The sequence below is a fragment of the Taudactylus pleione genome, unplaced genomic scaffold, assembly GCF_031769625.1.
Source record: "Taudactylus pleione unplaced genomic scaffold, aTauple2 ptg000361l, whole genome shotgun sequence".
In the NCBI taxonomy this organism is placed as follows: domain Eukaryota; kingdom Metazoa; phylum Chordata; class Amphibia; order Anura; family Myobatrachidae; genus Taudactylus; species Taudactylus pleione.
This window is the reverse complement of record NW_028284762.1, coordinates 1,575,744-1,595,143: the sequence shown is the minus strand read 5'-3', so window position 1 is coordinate 1,595,143 and position 19,400 is coordinate 1,575,744. Positions and strand designations below refer to the sequence as shown.

Sequence of the window (19,400 nt, the reverse complement as noted above, 5' to 3'; positions counted from 1 at the left end):
TATTTATAAATGAGGGAATACGGTTCATCTAGGGGGGTGGGCAGAGAACTCACTTACACAGAGTTTATGGGGGTGAAACCCAAAGAGAGCAGGACAAGTAAGAAAGCATATACAGTGCTTAATGTCTCCCTCATTAGGAGAATCCTTTGCACAAAAGTACATTAAACTGTATTTCCTTCACCTCCCCTACTAGAATGCCTGTCTTGGATTGTGTTTAAGGATGGTGGTATAAATAGTAAAGGTGCATACACACGTAACGATTTTGTAACCAACGATTTTCTGTCAGATTTTCCTTTGAAAAAGTGTACGATTTTTTTGAAGTGTAATGAACGATTTTTTTGAACGATGAACAAATAATGTTCCTTCCCTTAATGAAAATAGTCATGTCGGACAGTCTGAAACGGACGATGAACGATAACTACAAACGGGAGTGCGCATTTGTGATTATCGTTCATAAACTGAACAATTTTTTTTGAACGATTTAATGATAACGATGTCGTTACGTGTGTACGCACCTTTAGTGCTGGATTTAGTAAAGTTGTACTACCTCCAACAGAAAATGTATTACGGGTTTGCCACATAGGGATTAGCTTCGGGTTTCACACCTAAAGACATTTAATTAATCTGCACTTTCCACGCTCGGTAAACCATAGGTTAACGCGTGCTAACCCATTGGGGGAGATTCAATCAGGTGCGGTGTTTACCCTGCAGTAATTTGAACACGCTGCTCCAAGCCCACGTGCACCAAGCCTAAGAGGATGGATTTTTTTCCTTGCAGCAAAAATCCAGGTTAAAATGCAGACTCTGCATTTTAACACACGGGGACACCCATAGGTTCCAGCACTTGCGCAAAATTTATGGCATAGCGCGCGTTAACCCATGATTTACCACGCAAGGAAACTACTGATTCATTGAATAGCACAGGCCATGAAACCAGGAATTAAACCCCGCACCTGAAAGAAACCCATACATTCCCCGTAAAGTGCTTGAATCGATAGGTTTCCTTGCACGTTCCCTGAAGAGACTGCATTTTAACACTGATCTTTTCTTGCAGCTCCAGAGGCTGCAAGAAAAAAAAAAAAATCCACTCTCTGGGGCTTAGCACAGCTAATTGAATCGGGCAGTGGGTCCAATTAGCTGTGGTGGGGTAAAATCCGCTAACTAAATCTCTCCCTAAATCTCTTTGCACATTTTACATCTGCCCCACCTGCAGTGCAGCATGGTTTTTGCCAAGGTGCAAAAAGTATTTGTTTTGTTTATTTGCTTTATTCCCAACTCAGAATTAGCCCCTATGTGCCCAGAACTGCAGCATTTTTTACATGGTTACGATTGCTGTTAGATTTCAGCCACACATTTATCCCTGGCTCTGAATGCGAATCGACAGGTGATGTCAGCGGCTTCCGAGTCCCACAAGACTGCCTCTATCCTGACACAGCGGATGGGACAGATAACTGCATAAAAGGTAGCATTCAGCGAGCATGGCATTACTATTAAGGGGCAGGGCTGCCGACACAGTCCATGCAACAGACACATTGCAGCCGATTTAATGCTCTTGACAGATGATCGGCCTCATGAAACTCATCTGACCGAGCGCCAGAGTTCTGGCAAGGTATCAGTGATGCCGCTAGCACCTGCTGAATTGTTTGGATGCATTGTCATCGATACTTCATCAGCCTACAATGTTGTTAACCCCACTAAGTACAGAGAATACGCATATTCTTACTGCTGCGGGAATAAAAAAACATCAACAAAACAAAGAAACATTGATGGACAGAAATCGATCTAATGTGATTTATAGGACACTTTTACATCAACACAGGTAGAGAAGTAAAGATCGCCCAGCATCACACGTTAGGCATTCGCAAGTTTGGACTCCGTTGCAAAAGGACAATTAACGGTATGCTGATGCGGCTACCTGCCCGTTTTCTGAGTCCCCCATCCTATTATCTGCATTTACACCTATAACCCCATAGTACAAGAGATCCATCTCGATTACCAGTCCACTCTACATACATACGACTCAGAATAAGACGTAGTTCTGCACGCCCCAACACACCCATACCCTTACATGCGTTCACATTATTGCCACCCGGAAACAACTCCATCAGACGGAGAGAAAAGACTGGGATGCATCCAACTCAGAATATCTTGTACCTCTGTTAAAATGAGTATGTCTGCTGTGGTGCATGCCCCGAGCTGCATGAATATTGTATTTACAGAAATTAAGACTATTAAAAACCATAACAAAAATAAAAAACACACAATAAGCCCATTTTTTTTACTCATCTTTAGCCCTCCTCAGATGCCAAAATAGTTTATAGAAGCTATGGTTTCCATCTTATGAGGACGGGTAACCAGGAAGACTAGGCGACACGTGTAAATGCAGGCGCTGTCACCTGCAATGTCTGGCAGTGTGTTCCGAGGGGGGCGACTGGTGCATAAGAAAATTGTTGGCGCCAAGATACATTTTCCTTAAGAATCGATAAGCTCAACAGTGAGAAATGGTAAATTAAGCGTTTTGTGGGAGATATAAAGTGCGGTGTCCAGTCTCAGCATCGCTCAATGGATGTTCCCGGGCTCCATGAGTGCACTAGTGCTCCCAGCAGCCAGCTGATAAGGGGCCTGGGAGTAAGAGATGCATGTCTGATCTCTTTACAAGCTTCATTTTGGGTTCTTATGAACCATTGGAGACCAGAAAATTGTGGTAAAGGTTTCCAAGCCAATAAATTCTATCACGGCATAATAACTTATATAGACAGCCTCTAAAGAGATACGCCAGTACTTAAGGGAGTGCGAAAACGATAAACACACACACGGCAATGGGCAGCCACTAATATTTACACAATGATTTTGTCATTTTGGTTTAAATAAACGTTTCATGCACAGAGCACTAAGGGTGCAATATCCATAAGTTACTGTAACAGACATGAGCAGGCAGTCAGCAACATGCAAAGCTCCCTCCCATGTATGAATGAGCAATGGGATATAATGGTGTATAATGGTGTGAATGGGCCCATGAATCACTGTGTGCGTTTTAGCAGCAGCAGCACCTCCTCTCCTCCACCTGGTGACAGCAGCTGCAGACACAGCCAGAAATACACATAATTACAGGAGGGACATGGGGCGTTCTGTATGGGTCACCTTACCCCCGGTGAATTGCATCTTACTCGGCACCAGTGCGATGCACAGCACCCGGGCAGTGACCCAGCATGAGGCACAGGGGGCTCGTATCCTAGAATATACATAGTTACTGCACAGCCCACACTCACTGTGCCTCCTCTGCCGGCTGTGCCCCTCTCTTTATCCTCGTGCCTTTAGCCCCATCTCTAGAGTTATCTTACAGCCGGGAGCCGGGGGCCACAGCTATATACCGTAAGTGACTATTATGGGGCCCTGGAGCCGGAGCAGACGGGCGGCGGGGAGGGGACTGGAGGCCGGGACTCAGCGCCTGCTGTAATTATTATACATGAGAGAGAGAGGGGGAGCGGCGCTATTACACTAATGTCCTCCTCCTCCGCACTCGCATGTATATTCATATCACCCGGCCGGCGCCCTCACCGCTGTCCCCTGACAACCCCTCACTACCCCGACCCTGATAATGCTGCAGCCCCCCACTTTACACACACGCGCAATCTCCCCATCCTGATTCCTTACTACTACTACTACCACCACCACCTTCAACCCTCTCCCCCCGGTACTTTGTCACACTATCACCCCCCACCCCCCATTACTGGCTCCCACAACTGGAAGCCTATCACCAACATTTACCCCCCCCCCCCTCCTTTTTGCTGCAAATCTATCACCACCAATATTCCACCCCACAAGCACACTGCTAGGACCCTACTACCACCACCATAATTTACCTCCACCCCTCCTTCCTGAAACCTACCACCCTCTCACACACTTGAACCCCCCCCCTCTCACACAAACACGCTGCTAGAGCCCCTACCATCATCATTATGAACTCCCTCATTACCACAGGAGACACAACATTATTAAACCTGGACTGCTGACCCTGCCTCATACAATTTAAATCATACAAATGAACCTTAATAGCTGAAATTAGCCACATTAACCCTATCAGTGCTGTGGTTTGTTATACACCATATACCTCTACCTGCCACAGACTGGTATATGATCAACTGAGCTGCCACAGCCTACCGGCATGCAGCAGCCTCTGCCCAGGACAGACAGTGAGACCCAGTCACACCATACAGCCATAAATGTAGCACAGTGGGACATGCTGTATTATCAACCTGTGTGCATAAGCACTGAGAAGGATACTTCTGCTCTGTTACATATGTCCAACACTCTGGTCCGATATAGGAGATAAAATACATCTTTGTATAGAAGTAGCCCCACATTGGATACAAGATCCCCCCAACCTCCATTGCCTGGGACATAAGACCACCCCCCAGGACAGATTAAATAGAGCTCTCCACAAGCCAAATCCCACTTATTCTGCACATTGCTGTGTCTACTATACCTGCAAAACAAAACCACTTCTAATATGAAATATTAGACATAACATCATTTACATTTCAAGATAATTTTTAGAATATTAATTATTTTTGGAGTATATTCTTTAATATCCAGAGCGATTGTTTTGTATTCAAGTCCAGTATATGGTTAACAGTTCCTGCATTCACATGCAATAGGGAATACAATGGTATTTATTAAAAAAAAACCAAAACGTTCATGGACTTGTATTGGACCATTACGAATGCGTTCTGAAACGCCCAGTGTATTAGAATAGACGCCACTGTCAACACAACATAAGACGAGGGCTGAAAGTTTGTCCAAAGCTTCTGGAACATCACAGCTTAGATCCCTTTGCCTAGTGGGCACAGCGGGGGCCTCATTTTAATTATTAGTTGTCAGTCTTCACCAACAAAGCAAAAAGCAAACCTATTATTTTCCTAATAAGAGCATAAGCAGAGTTCCAAGGTCACTCCAAATGGCCAAAGTGTCATCCATCCTCGTTAGGCACGGAGACAGCAACATACATTATTATTAAACACAGACACACGCCAGACACCTACTGGACGGGGGTGGCGATATAGCAATTATATAATGCAGTAGTTATTATTCTAAGGCTATTGGCCTACAGCGCATAACACCCACCACACCATATTTATGATCACCAGTAATTCTCCTTGTATTGGGAAAAAAACATATTTAAATTACAATATAAGCGACTACCAGCCACATATACATATGAATTATACATTAACACATACAATAGAATATAATCCTGAGAATTCTGAATCTGTAAATTCATTTATGTACAAATACAGCACCTAACCAGTTTAGAAGAATCTAAGATTGTGCCCTTGTTAAATTGCAATATTTTTTTCTCAAATCACTTATAATACACAATTTTCAGGAAATCTATTTTATTTAATTACATGAGACACAAACACACAAATAGAAAGAAAACACAGCTGAATATATCACCCCCCCCCCCCCCCCATGGTGATTTTGCACAGATAATCTGGAGCCTATGCATTTATTCATCTATAATCCTGTATTCAAAACCGATGGCCCTTTAATGACACGGACAGTAGCGGTGATCAGTAGACACAGAGGCGTTATCCATATATCTGTCATACGATGGGGTCGAGAGACGATTGTATCAGTCTGCGCACAGGCCTGGGCCTGAGTATCGGGAGAAAATAGATGTATGTATGTACAATGCTGCAGACTAAGAAAACCAACATGGCAAAATAAGAGACCCTCCTGCTACAGATTACAGCGCACACTTGTTTTATGATGGGGTGTATGTAAAAGTTAGAGGAGGGTGAGGATGAAAAAGTCTGTTAATTAAATGATTATCTCTGCATTATATCTATACCTTACAATCAAAGCATACCAGTGCTCAAACGGCAATGGGCTTAACAGACGAATACCTCCCCCTAGACAGCGATGAACAAACTACTGCGTCAATGTTACAAAAAAAAATTATATATATATATATATATATATATATATATATATATTTGGGTTAAGAAAAAAAAATTATATTATATTACATAAATATATTTTTGGATTAAGAAACACACACACACATTTTTATGACTGCCGCAACCTTACGGCCGTGTTGTACCTTACAGTGCAATAACTACACGAGCTTTGTTTTTCATGTTGCAAAGATAACGTGACAGAAATGGTCCCCCGTGCCCCCTGACCTCTGGCTTCTGGCAGAAATACACCTCTTTGTCCCTGTGATTTCACACAATACAGGACCTATTAATTACACCAGCCATTTATGGAGGTAGGGAAAGGCTGGGAGCATGCACAGGCCTTGAAATGCGATTTTCTTTTTCTTTTTTTATAATGCTTTTACAGGTTGCTACATGTCTCCCCCCCTCCTCTTCTGTCATCCATGCGGCTAAGCTTTGTTATAATGCACTGGTTGCTGTAACTGGGAACGCCCCACAGAAGAGGGTGGGAGGGGGCCACCGGGCTACTTTAGGTGATTCAAAAATAAATAATAACGACTTGAATCCATTTACCTTCAGACATTCTAAAGGGCCGTCGGTTACAGATAATACCAAACGCTTGTGTCAGCCCAAAGCAAAGCCCTCAAAGGGCAGACCCTCTGCCCCCAGCAGCTCTGGGAGTTTTCAAGAGACTCAGTGTCCCTTTAAAAAGTATGCTAAACCCAGAGCACGGAAATGAATATGTAAAATAAGTACCAGGGGGTGGAAGTCAAGGCTTTAAACATAGAGGAATTAAGATACATACAGTCAGATTTGTAATGCTCTCAGAGACTTTCCTCTATATTCTTATAGAACAAACGTATAATTTTATACATTTACTATAAATATTTTTGTTTGCTCGTCCATGCGGACTGTGGGATGTAGAACTCAGTACATTTAATACCATAAAGAATAATTAAAATGTATTTTTAGAAAAAAAAAAATTAAAAACAATATTTACAGATCTGGAAACAGTGTCACCAACTTCTGTGCATTGCGAACTGAATCTGCTGCTGGTTACAATGCAAATGTCACACACCCCCAAGCAGGTCCCAGGCAATACACAGATTATTCTTAATACATGGTCTTATATCCGCGTAACAAGGCACTGTGCAGCAGACCCTGCTGACAGCCACTTTGCACACACACAGATGAGTGCCGAGCAGAATGTTTCAGGATACAAATGCAGCCGCATTATTATATTATTATTAATAGGGTGACCCAGTACTCCCACCACACACACACCGTTCCCTCTCTCCACGTTATGTGCAGATACCTTGGCACTCCATCCTCTCCATTTAACATATACATATAACTATTTGGTAGTTTCAATATACCTTTAAACAAAGCCACTGTAAATAAAAAAATTATGCATGAAAAGTTTTACCAATGAATAAAACAGAATAACCAGATGTTTAATACATACAATAAAGATGCTGAAGAGCAGAAACTAACAGAAGAACGTGGAATTATATTTCCAGGATTGTACCCCACAACAGTACAGGTACCCCGCATAGAAAACAGTGAGACTAATAATAAAAAAGCAATGAGACAATGTAATAACTAAAATATATAAAAAATAGTGAAGGGCAGTGAGTGGGGTTAATGCTAATAAATCAGGGGGCAGATAGGTCCTCACTAAGGCCGGACTACAGATACTGTAGATAGTGGGGTTATAATAGGAGGCAGATAGAGCATGGGTATAATAATAATATTATTATTATCATCATCAACAAAAGGGGAAGAGAGGCAATAATAAATAACAACAACAACAGAAGGGGCAGAGAGGTCCCAGTGGTAATAATAATAGTAATAATAATGTGGGCAGATTATTATTAGAGTGTTAATAGATGAGATAAAAATAATAATGATGACAGTAAGAAAGGGGACAGGCTATAATAATGATTGATACAATAATACTAATAATAATAATAATAATAGGGACTGAGGGGCAGATGAATGAAAGGTGGGAGTAACATCCAATAATCAGAGGCAGATAGGTGCTTTTTGTAATAATGATGGATGAGGGAATAATCATAATAGTAATAAGGACAGATGGACTGTGGGGTAACAGTACTACTAGTAATAATAATATGGCTTGGTAATAATACTACTACAAATAATAATAATAATATTAGGATGATGGAATAATAATAATGGCAGATGTATTGTTGGGTTAGAGTAATACTAGTAATAATAAAATGGCTGGGCAATAATAATAATAATAATAATAATAATAATAATAAGGGCATATGGATGGTGGGGTAATTATTACTACTAGTAATACTAATACTATGGCTGAATAATAATACTAATAAAGATGGATGGGGGAATACTACTACTACTGAGAATGATACTACCAATATAAATACTAATAATAAGAATGCTATCTATGGATGAATAATAATAATGATGGATGAAGGAATAATACTACTACTCCTACTAAGAATAATACTCCTAATAATAAATACTACTACTACTAATAATATGAATACTATGGCCGGATGATAATAATAATAATAGTAATAATGATGGATGAGGGGAGGATATAATATCAGAATACAGGACACGGTCCTCATTGTTCAGAGGAGGCAGCCCCGTTACACCTGAGGAGAGCCCGGAGGGGCCCCGTGGGCCCTCGCCCCCTGACTGCCCGGGCTGCTCCCCCCCTCCGCGGCAGGCAGGGTGAGGGCTGTTACCCGCTGCCAGCCTCCTCTGCCTGCTATCGCTACCTGGAATCCGGTGTATTTCCCTCACACCCGCCCCCCCCGCGGTAATTATAATAATCCGGAGTACTAATAAATTATGCTAAGTGGCGGCGCGTGTATGAATATGAATATGTAAAACGCGGTAATGATTACCTGCTGCAGCCGCCGCCGCCGGACTCTCATCCTGACTCGCTGCTCCTCCGTCCGCCATTTTGAATATTTTAACCAAAATCGCCCGGCCGCTGGCCCCTCCCCCTCCCCCGCGCCGCCCCACCTCCTTCGCTGCTGCCGAGGGAGGTTTTCACTGTTTTTTTTTTTTTTTTCCTACTTTCAATCAGCGCTCTTTATTTAACACCGACATAGCGACCACGGCTGCTCCTCCTCCTTCGCTGTCAGTCACTTTTCTGCAGGTGCTTTGTGGAAGGGGGCGGGGCCGGTCTGTGGCTGGTGACGTCACTGGGAAGGGCTGGCGCGCATGCGCGGAGGGCTAGGCAGGTGGCTCTGCTGCTGCTCATGTAATGCTGCTACTGTGTAGTGGAAGAATAATAAGATGGGGATGGTGGGTTTAGGCAAACCTGTGCCTGTGCAGATCTTGTGGAACTACAGGTGGCAGCATGCCCTGATAGCAGAGAATGGGACATGCTGTAGCCCCCTTTCTATGGCAGCCTGCCTAGCTCTGGGATGGTGCCATGCAGTCATGCCAGCACATGAAAGGCTGCTATAGAATAAGTTTTGCACAAGGTTTTGTGCTGGTGTATAATAAGCACTGTGGGTGCATTGTCAGGACTCAGAATAGAATTGTGTGCACAGGAGGCTGGAGAAACTTGTCAGGTTTCCTATGCAGCGTACTCGGCTCCTGCTTTAACATTTGTTTTCCAACTACAATCAATTGGAAAAGCAGATAGTTTTAAATACAGCAGTGTAGTTAGGCTCATTAGGGATGCTTTGTGACAGAATAGTAATCGTTGCTTCCTGTGCATAATACGCAGGGCCAGTCCCAGGTTGGAGAGTTTTGGGGGGCCTTTTTTTATTAAAAACTGCTCAGAAACTTTTCGACATATCTCACAAATAGACGAAGCGAAAATGACCTGTCCCGATGTGGAGAACGCTCACTGGCGGTGAGCCTCTGTTGTCGTCCTTCCCAAATGCAATAGCAAAACGTTTATCGCCCGGCGCGGATGTGCCTACCCGCGCACGCACAAAGGATTTCTGGAGAGCTGAGAAAGCACTGTATACAAGACATGACAGAAATAAGGTTGTAGAAGAAAACTTGAGGAAAAAAAAGGTAAATATAGAAAAAGAAAAGTAAACGAAAGAAGACATAACAAGATAAAATCAAGAGAAATGTAGATGAAAAACAAAATGGACAACAAAAGCATAAGATAGTGTAATGTACTAAGCATAAAAGCGCCACAATAGCCTACGGCAGTGTCAGATCTTCAGAAATCTTGTTATAGAAGAACCAAATAAGTATGAAAAACAAGGAACGGAGGGTTGAGACAGAGAAAAGCATCAACTCAAGGGGTTTAAATGAGCATCACATACAGCTGAAGTATTATGAGGATTATTCAAAGAAAGGGTATAACCCGCACTAAATTCTCGTAGCATAAATTATTCTACGGGGGACATGTACTATGCCTTAGAGAGAGATAAAGTGGATAGAAAGTACCAAGCAATCAGCTCCTAAATGTCACTTTACAGGCTGTGTTTGAAAAATGACAGGAGCTGTTTGGTTGGTACTTTATCTCTCTCCACTTTATCTCTGTCAAAGGCTTAGTACATCTACCCCTGTTTTTTTCAAATGCTTTCCATATATTAACCTGCTTTTGGGTTGGTAAGCTGTTACTATATTTGCCAGTCTTTTTGTGGAACGCCAAAACCCCTTTTTCAATATTAAAAGTAGCCATTCATCTCTCATGATAAGGAACCTCCAATAACAAAGTTTTCTACGCTCCTAAGGTGGGGGAGGATCTTGATATCCAGTGATGTAAAATAAACTGTTTGACCAACGTAACCACAATAGCTAGGATAAGTATATATGGACCAAATGGGGAGTCCATTTCCCAGTAGGAGAAGTCAGCAAAAAGAAGAGCCTCTGGGGCCAATTTATCAACAAGTTTTATCATTCACAACAAGTGATAAAATTAGTTGTGTATGATAAATGGCGCTCCAGCCAATCAGCTCCCATCTGTCATTTTTCCGACAGATGACAGTTGGGAGCTGATTGACTAGAGCACCATTATCATACGCAAAACAAGTTTTATCACTTGCTGCGTATGATAAATCTCGTTGATAAATAGGCCCCTCTGAGTCCCAATGTAGCTTTCAAACGGTTAAGGAGTTTGTCTCAAAATCGGCTGATTTTTCAGCAACCATAGATTATGTCATAATGAGGACGGTGGCATTTGAGGCAATCGCCAGATTCTGAATCAATAGTGAGCAGGGAAAACAAAAATTCTGTTTAACACTGAAATATAAATCTCCCGTAAACGCGCTGACTTGAGATGGGGGAAAATATCATTTGTTTTGAGTAAAATGGACGCCGCACTTGAGAAACATTAGAAAGTCAAGGGATTCGTCTATGAGATCTGGGTAAAGATAACAGATTGCAGCTGAAGGCGAGCACATGATATAAATTGTTCGGAATCTGAGCTGCACATAAGAGGTTACTGAGTGACGACATAGTGACAAGTTTGCAGGAACATAAAAAAGTAAGAACAGGGTGGGTGAAATTTATCTTGGAATTGTGAGAAAGAAATAAAGTTGCCACCGGGGGCAATAGTCATGATTCCCTTGTGGTACCAAGTTGAAAGAAGCCACCGGGCGCAATAGTCATGATTCCCTTGTGGTACCAAGTTTTTTTTTTTTTTTTAAATCCAGTAATTTTTTTAATTGATTTTAAAGTAACATAGAATAGACTAAAAGAACATAATATACCAAATATAATGTGGCAGACATGAGAAAACATATAAGGCAGACAGTATATAAAGACATAAGTTATTGTACATTAAGTACTGGCATTGGATATACAAAAAAAAAGCAAAATACAGAGTATAGTTTACATCATATAAACAGAAGTTAATAGGAGCCCGAAGGCGCCATTCTGGCCCACATAACCGGATATAAGTACACAGAATAAAAAAAACAAAGACAAAAGGATCTACTTTTTACCCCGCTGCTTCTGGAGATATCAATTGCATGTCTACACTATGTCTAATTACTAAATCTGAACAAATATCACAACCACACAAAAATGAAATAAAAATAAACCCGTAAAATAACCTACCTATAACCCCCCACCCTGTACAACCTAACCTCAACCTAGGCATATCTGGATCTCTAGCTCCCCCCCCCCCTTATTCTATACTAACTACCTAGAAAAAATCCTACCGATCATACAACTGCAGGATAATAGAAAATGCCTATGTAGCTACGGAGAGCAATAGACTAATGACCCTAAGCTAGGATCAGCCCGGCTCTCCCATATTTTAAATAAATGGTGTTACAGTCATATACAATACTTAATGTAGCAACATATATCCATAAACCAGAATAGACAGATTTTACAAACTATAACCAAAGATTGAGTTACAAAATACTAATCTTAGTCCGGCCAGACCTCGGCTTCTTGTGAGATTGTACAAATAGACCCATCTCTGTCCCCCCAGAAACACAACATAAAATATATAAGCAATACATTCTACAAGTTCCCAGCCATCCAAGGATATACAAAAAAAAAGCAAGGAGTACTGTAGGGAAAAGTTCCAAATCTTGAAAACATCTGGAAACAGTAAAAAAAAACTGAGCTTTGGAAGAACCAGAACAGAATCGAAATATCCAAAAACTGAGAAGGCAGCGGATTCAAAAGTAGACACATATTTTTGACAGGATAAGTCCAGAAATTGCTCTGTTGTGCATAAATTCTGTAGCTTCAACCCAACCAGACCGATCTTTGGATAAAACCCAACAGAGTCTTGGTACGCAGGAGGTAATAGGGTATTAAGCCCAGTAGTGGGCACCGCCAATGGCCAGGCTGGATTTAAAGGGTGCTCCTCCATTGAAGGAGTGCATGACACTGTACACAGAATATTGGGGTTCATCCAACATGCTGCCAAGCTGAATAAGAAGCCTCTGAGTAGAAGCATTAATAGACCGGAGAATTTGCAATAAGGAGGCAGCCATCTTTACTACAACGCAGTATTATAGGTGCAATCGATGAAGCGTGGTATCCAAGTCACCAAACTGTAGAGTATTAGAAGTCCAGTAACTCAGGAACAACAAAAGGGCAAGCCGGAAGATGACCAGCGGCAAGATGGTAGTGGCTTGCACACCACCAGAGCTCACCTGCAAATAACCAGGAGATAATCGGCAGCAGACGTGAGGAGGAAGTACCATACAAGATGACCGCTGATGCGGGAGTCAGCGAGGCAGCACAGCAGCAGCTTTGACAAACAAGCATGGAGAGCTCTCTCTGCTGAATCAGGTGCACCAGATCAACCGGAGGATTCACACATCAGCTGAGGAGAACCGCGATGTCAAGATGGCGGCGGCGGCAGGACCAAACCAACACTCTCTGTGCGCTACAGCAGACAAGCAGGATCCGAAGAAGAATATCTGAGCAAGATGTCCGCGTCGATCACTCCCCAGACATCTCAGCAAGCAGGCAGGGTCCAAAGAGAAGGCAGACGACAGGACTGGAAACCGGATTCTCAGATAAGTACAGCTCACTTTATAACCTCAGGAGCCGGAGACAGGGACGCCATTCACCGCATGGAGAGGACACGGACGCGGGGATAGAACATAAGCGTCACCAAACAGAAGTCCAGCTAAGGACCCCCGATGCTCAGAGGAAGATGCCCCAGAGTAATTAGCAGCTTTGGGATGAAAAAATGAACCAAAAACAGGATGTTTAAAGGATATTAGCAGGAGAGCTGGCTGAACGCACCCTGCTCCTAGCTACTCCAGGCCACGCCCCCGTGGTACCAAGTTTTACAGGTCGCGTTATCAATAGAAAGGGAAAATTCGGATTATATAGGGGAATGAATAGGGATTTCCTCCTATATGTTTGTTAACAGATAACCAGGTTTTGAGTGAATCCCAGACAAGATAAGGGATTTTGTACCTTTGGGGTATGGAGTAGGGCTGACGGGCATATGAATAGAACAAGGCTTCGCCGTGTTAGTGAAATGATCAGTGTGTACGAGCCAGACAGAAATATATGTAAAGAGCGCAGATCTAGCAAATGCTGGAATATGAGGGATGCTCAGACCACCTTGTTTCTTTGGGAGATCAGTACGATTCAGCCTAGGTTTCTGAAAGTGCCTTATAAAGTTAGTGAGCACCTGTATGCAATGAAGTGTATCAGCTTTTGTGAAGGTTAACAGGGAGCATTTATAAAAGTTTTTCGAGTTTGGGGAAAATAATATTTTTAATAACAGTAACCCTGCCAAATAGGCCGAGTTTGAGATCTTTCCAATTTGTTAAATGGGACTGCAGTTTGTCCACTAGTGGGGAGAAATTCTAATCATAAAGCTGAGAGAGATGTGAGGCAATGTAAATTCCCAGATATTTTAATTTGTGTGGTGTGACAGCAAACATTGAGGCTGAATGAGGATGGTAGGAGAGTAAAGATGGTCTGCTAAAGGGAGAAGTTCAAACTTATTAATACTTATAGGATAGCCTGCAAAGGAACTAAACTAAGGCATGGTATTAAAGATAGCAGGTAGAGAAGTCAGAGGGGTAAATTTACTAAGATGGGAGTTCTATTAAGAAGTGATGTTGCCCGTAGCAACCAATCAGATTCTACTTCTCATTTATCTAGCACCTTCTAGAAGACAATACCTGGAATATGATTGGTTGCTGTGGGCAACATCACTTCTTAATAGAACTCCCATCTTACTAAATTTACCCCAGAGGGTCAGAAATACAAAGCATATCGTCTGCGAACAATGACCCTGATTCAGAGCCGGACGCTCTGACCAGAGCGCTCGCTCTGAATCAGGGCCCACCTCCATTAATATGGAGCGTCCTCCTGGACGCTCGTATAGCTGTGGGTCACCACCCACAGCATATACGAGTGTGCAAAATGATGGTCGCGATGGTCTTGACCATCGCGACCATCGGAACTGCGAGTGAAAGCCTGCGGTTGGATTTCTCAACCGCAAGGCCAGGAGTGATTTTGGCTCTATCAGAGCCAAAATCACTCCCACTGACATCACTAGTGATGTCGGTGGGGCCGGCTTCAGACGGTAGGCGTTCCCTTGGGAACGCCTCCGTCTGGCAGGCACGCCCCCGGCACGCCCACCAAAGGGAGCGTGCTGTCAGTCACCATCGACAGCACGCCCCCTTTGATGAGACACTCCGAGCGAAGGAAAGTCCTTCGCTCGTCGGGTCTCGCACATGCGCACGACGGAGCTCCCTCTGTCGTGCGCATGCGCAGTGGGGAACATCGACCCACTTGCGAGCGTACTGCCGCTCGCGAGTGGGTCTGAATGACCCCCAATGTCAGTTTGCATTCCTGATCCCTGACCTTGATCCCTGTAAAGGATGAGTTCTGCAGCTGTAAACAGAAGTGAGGAAAAAGGACATCCCTGACGTGGTCCTCCTCTCAGTATATAGAAAGGGGGGAGATAGATATGAAATCGGTAAGGGTATCCACAATGTGCGGGCTCAGTATTTAAAAAAATTCACCACTAAGGCCGTCAGGGCCAAGAGACTTCATAGGCTTTAATGTTTTTATAGCATGTGGTACTTCTGATGTGGTCATTCAGTCTATAAGGGCTTCTGCATGTGTCGTAGATACTCTTGTTTCCTGCCTGCTTCTATAGGTTCCTGTGAATAGAGAGTTTGATAATAGCGGAAAAAGATATCTGCTAAATCTTTACCATTAAAGCAATAGATTGCTTATCTCTAAGTGCCGCAATATTAGAAAGACTCCTATCCCCTCTCAAAAAGTACAAGAGAAGTCACCTGGATTTATTGCCGTATTGGAAAAAAATGGTATTTACCAGATTGAAGAAATGTATTATCCATTTGACTGAGGATTTGGTCAAAATGAAAATTATTTTCATAATATGCAGTTAGTGCCTGGTGAGGGAGAAGCTTTAAAGGCCTGAGAGGCATTAGTCAAAAAGGCCTGAAGGTCTCTGTAAAAGGTATCTTGATCTCTGCGATATTTTTTTCATATAAGAAATAATATCTCCCCTCAAAACAGCCTTAGTGAATTGCCAGAAAAGACTAGCGTTATCCCTATGGGACTGATTGTTGAACACATAATTCACTCAAGCAGTTTCTAGCATAGATTGAAATGTTATAGAGGAGGCCAATTTAGCAGGAAAGCGCCATTGGGAATGAGAGCCTAATATAGTATTTCCTTGTAATTACACCCAGACAGGGGCATGATCTGAGATACATATAGGCTCAATCTAAAACAGGGGTGAGCCATAAGCAGACCTCCAGCTGCTGTAGAACTACACATCCCATCATGCCTTGCCACAGTTTTGCTATTTGGCCATGCTGTTGCAGGGCATATTGGGATTTGTAGTTCAACTGCAGCTGGACGGCCACTTATTGCCAACCCCTGATCTAAAACCTTTGGGGATAATGAGTTGGACAGGTAGAGGTAGTTAAATATACATAATTAAGAGTGGAGGAATAATAAGTATACTCCAGATCTAATGGATGGCGTACTCTCTACATATGTCTAGAAGACTTAGTTTGGCAGCAATGTAACGGATGGCGTACTCTACATACCGTATATACTCGAGTATAAGTCGACCCGAATATAAGCCGAGGTACCTACTTTTACCCCAAAAAACTGGGAAACCTTACTGACTCGAGTATAAGCCTAGTGTGGGAAATGGCAGCAGCTGGTAGTGCCCTCAGTAGTAATTCCCCCTGGTTGTGCCCCCAGTAGTAATCCCTCCTGGTAGTGCCCCCAGTGGTAATCCCCCCTTTCAGTGCCTCCAGTAGTAATCCCCCCCTGGTAGTACCCCCAGTAGTAATCCCCCCTTTTAGTGCCCTCTGTAGTAATCCCCCACTGGTAGTGCCCCCTGTAGTAATCCTCCCCTGGTAGTTCCCCCAGTGGTAATCCCCCCTTTTAGTGCCCCCTGTAGTAATCCCCCCTTTTAGTGCCCCCTGTAGTAATCCCCCCCTGGTAGTGCCCCCTGTAGTAATCCCCCCCTTGTAGTTCCCCCAGTGGTAATCCCCCCCTTTAGTGCCCCCTGTAGTAATCGCCCCCTGATAATGCCCCTTGGTAGTGCCCCCTGTAGTAATCGCCCCCTGGTAGTGCCCCCTGATAATGCCCCCTGGTAGTGCCCCATGTAGTCATCGCCCCCTGGTAGTGCCCCCTGTAGTCCCCCCCCCCCTAGTAGAGAGAGACGTGAAAAGAATTTAAAAAAAATAAACACTTACCTTAAACTCCCGCTCCTGGTCCCGCCGCTGTCCGCTCCTCCGGCCGCTTTGCATGGGAGAGACGTCGTCATGACGACGTGTCTCCCATCACCCACTGCGGGAGCCGGAAGATGGCTCCCGCAGTGGGAGCAGCAGCAGCCGCTGAGAGTCTGACAGACTCTCAGCGGCTGCTGATTACACCAAACACGCAGCTGCCGGCTCCGGCGGCTGTGTGTTTGGCAGTGTGTAGCGCTGACCGAACTCCGTCCGGTCAGCGCTACACTTGACTCGAGTATAAGCCAAGGGGGTACTTTTTCAGCACATTTTTTGGGCTGAAAAACTCGGCTTATACTCGAGTATATACGGTATGTCTAGAAGACTTAGGCCCTCATTCAGAGCCACTCGCTAGCGGCAGTACGCTCGTTCCGAGCGATGTTCGCACATCTGCGCATGCGTACGGTTTTTAGTATGCATGCGCGAACCAGTCAGTGCGGCCGAAAAACATTTGTACGCAATATAGCGAGTGCCTGCTATTTTGAGTGACAGAATGAGGCGTATGTGGGTGGTAACAGGGGAAGGTGCTTGAAAACGGGGAGTGGAGATCCGTTCGCAGGCGTGCTTAAAGGTCAAAACGGGCGTTTTATGGGTGTGCATAATTAATACAGCAGCGTCAATGACCACGTCACTTGTTTTTTTTTAACTCAGAACTGCTCGCAAAATAGCGGTTGAAAAAACCAACCACAAGAATAGCGAGCAGTTCATATCCTGTTCGATGCACTCGATTAATCTAATAAATAGCGGACATGACGTATGGTGCGAGCGGCCAGGGGGCGTTTTTAAGAAATAAAAGAGCGTATGTTTTGCTCGCTCGTTCAGACTTAGAGGTGTGAACAGACTGCAATGTGCGAACGGATCATTTGCATAGCCACCCCTTGTTTTTGAACGAACGAACGCAAATAGCGAACGGCTCTGAATGAGGGCCTTAGTTTGGCAGCAATGTAACGGGTGGTGTACTCTCCATATGTCTTGAAGACTTAGGGCCTGATTCAGAGCCACTCGTTAGCGGTAGCTCGTTCGCTCTGAGCGATGTTTGCCCAACTGCGCATGCGTACGGATCGTTATACGCATGCGCGAACCAGTCAGTGCGGATGAAATTCATGTGCTCGCAAAATAGCGAATGCCTGCTAATTTGAGTGACAGAAAGAGGCGTATGTGGGTGGTAACAAGGGAAGGTGCTTGAAAACGGGGAGTGGAGATCCGATCGCAGGCGTGCTTAAAGGTCAAAACAGGCGTTTTATGGGTGTGCATATTTAAAACAGCAGCGTCATTGACAACGTCACTGGGTTATTTTATAGCCAGAACTGCTCGCAAAATTGTGGTAGCAAAAACCAACCACAAGAATAGCGAGCAGTTCATACGCTGTACGATGTACTCGATTAATCTAATAAATAGCGGACATGACGTATGGTGCGAGCGGCCAGGGGGCGTTTTTATCAAATAAACGAGCATATGTTTTGCGCGCTCGTTCAGACTTAGAGGTGGGAACAGACTGCAATTTGCGAAGGGATCATTTGAATAGCCACCCCTTGTTTTTGAACGAACGACCGCAAATAGCGAACGGCTCTGAATCAGGCCCTTAGTTTGGCAGCAATGTAACAGATGGCGTACTCTCCATATGTCTAGAAGACTTAGTTTGGCAGCAATGTAACAGATGGCGTACTCTCCATATGTCTAGAAGACTTAGGGTCTCATTCAGACCCAGTCACAAGCGCCGATGCGCTCGCAACCGGGTCGATGGTTAGCCCTGCGACCATTGGGCTTGCAACGAGACCCTGCGGTAGGGTCTCGCTGCCGCAAACCCAGGAGTGCTTTTGGTCACCCACAGCTATGCAAGCGGCCAGGAGGCCGCTCCAAAATGAAGGAGGGACGACCCTGATTCAGAGCGAGCGCTCTGTCAGAGGCCCTGATTCAGAGCTGGACGCTCTGACAGAGCCGTCCAGGGCCGTCAGGGCCGTCCCTCTGAATTTAAGAGCGGCCTCCTGGCCACTCGCATAGCTGTGGGTAACCACCCACAGCTATAGCGAGCGGCCAAAATGATGGTCGCGATGGTCAAGACCATAACGACCATCGGGCTTGCGACGAGACCCTTGCGGTAGGGTCTCGTTGCCGCAAGCCCTGGAGTGCTTTTGGCTCTATCAGAGCCAAAAGCACTCCCACTGACATCACTAGTGATGTCAGTGGGGCCGGCCCCAGATGGTAGGCGTTCTCATTTTGCGAGCGCTCGCTCTGAATCAGGGCGGCCGCTTTGTTTTGAATAACC

At 44.2% G+C, this 19,400-nt stretch overlaps 1 protein-coding gene across 6 annotated transcripts in view; it reads right to left on the bottom strand.

The window, feature by feature from the left end:
- The window catches only part of POU2F1 (POU class 2 homeobox 1), a 141,688-nt gene extending 138,284 nt beyond the window's left edge, over positions 1 to 3,404 (bottom strand). For 5 of the 6 annotated variants that reach the window (XM_088444392.1, XM_088444393.1, XM_088444396.1 and 2 more), the window contains exon 1: positions 3,147 to 3,201. In XM_088444392.1, the coding sequence (XP_088300518.1) occupies positions 3,147 to 3,162 (16 nt within the window). In that variant the 5' untranslated portion in view covers positions 3,163 to 3,201. Of the gene's footprint in view, positions 1 to 3,146; positions 3,202 to 3,269 lie in introns of those variants that run through there. The other variant, XM_088444394.1, reaches the window with a different exon arrangement.
- Positions 3,405 to 19,400: the final 15,996 nt, after the last annotated feature.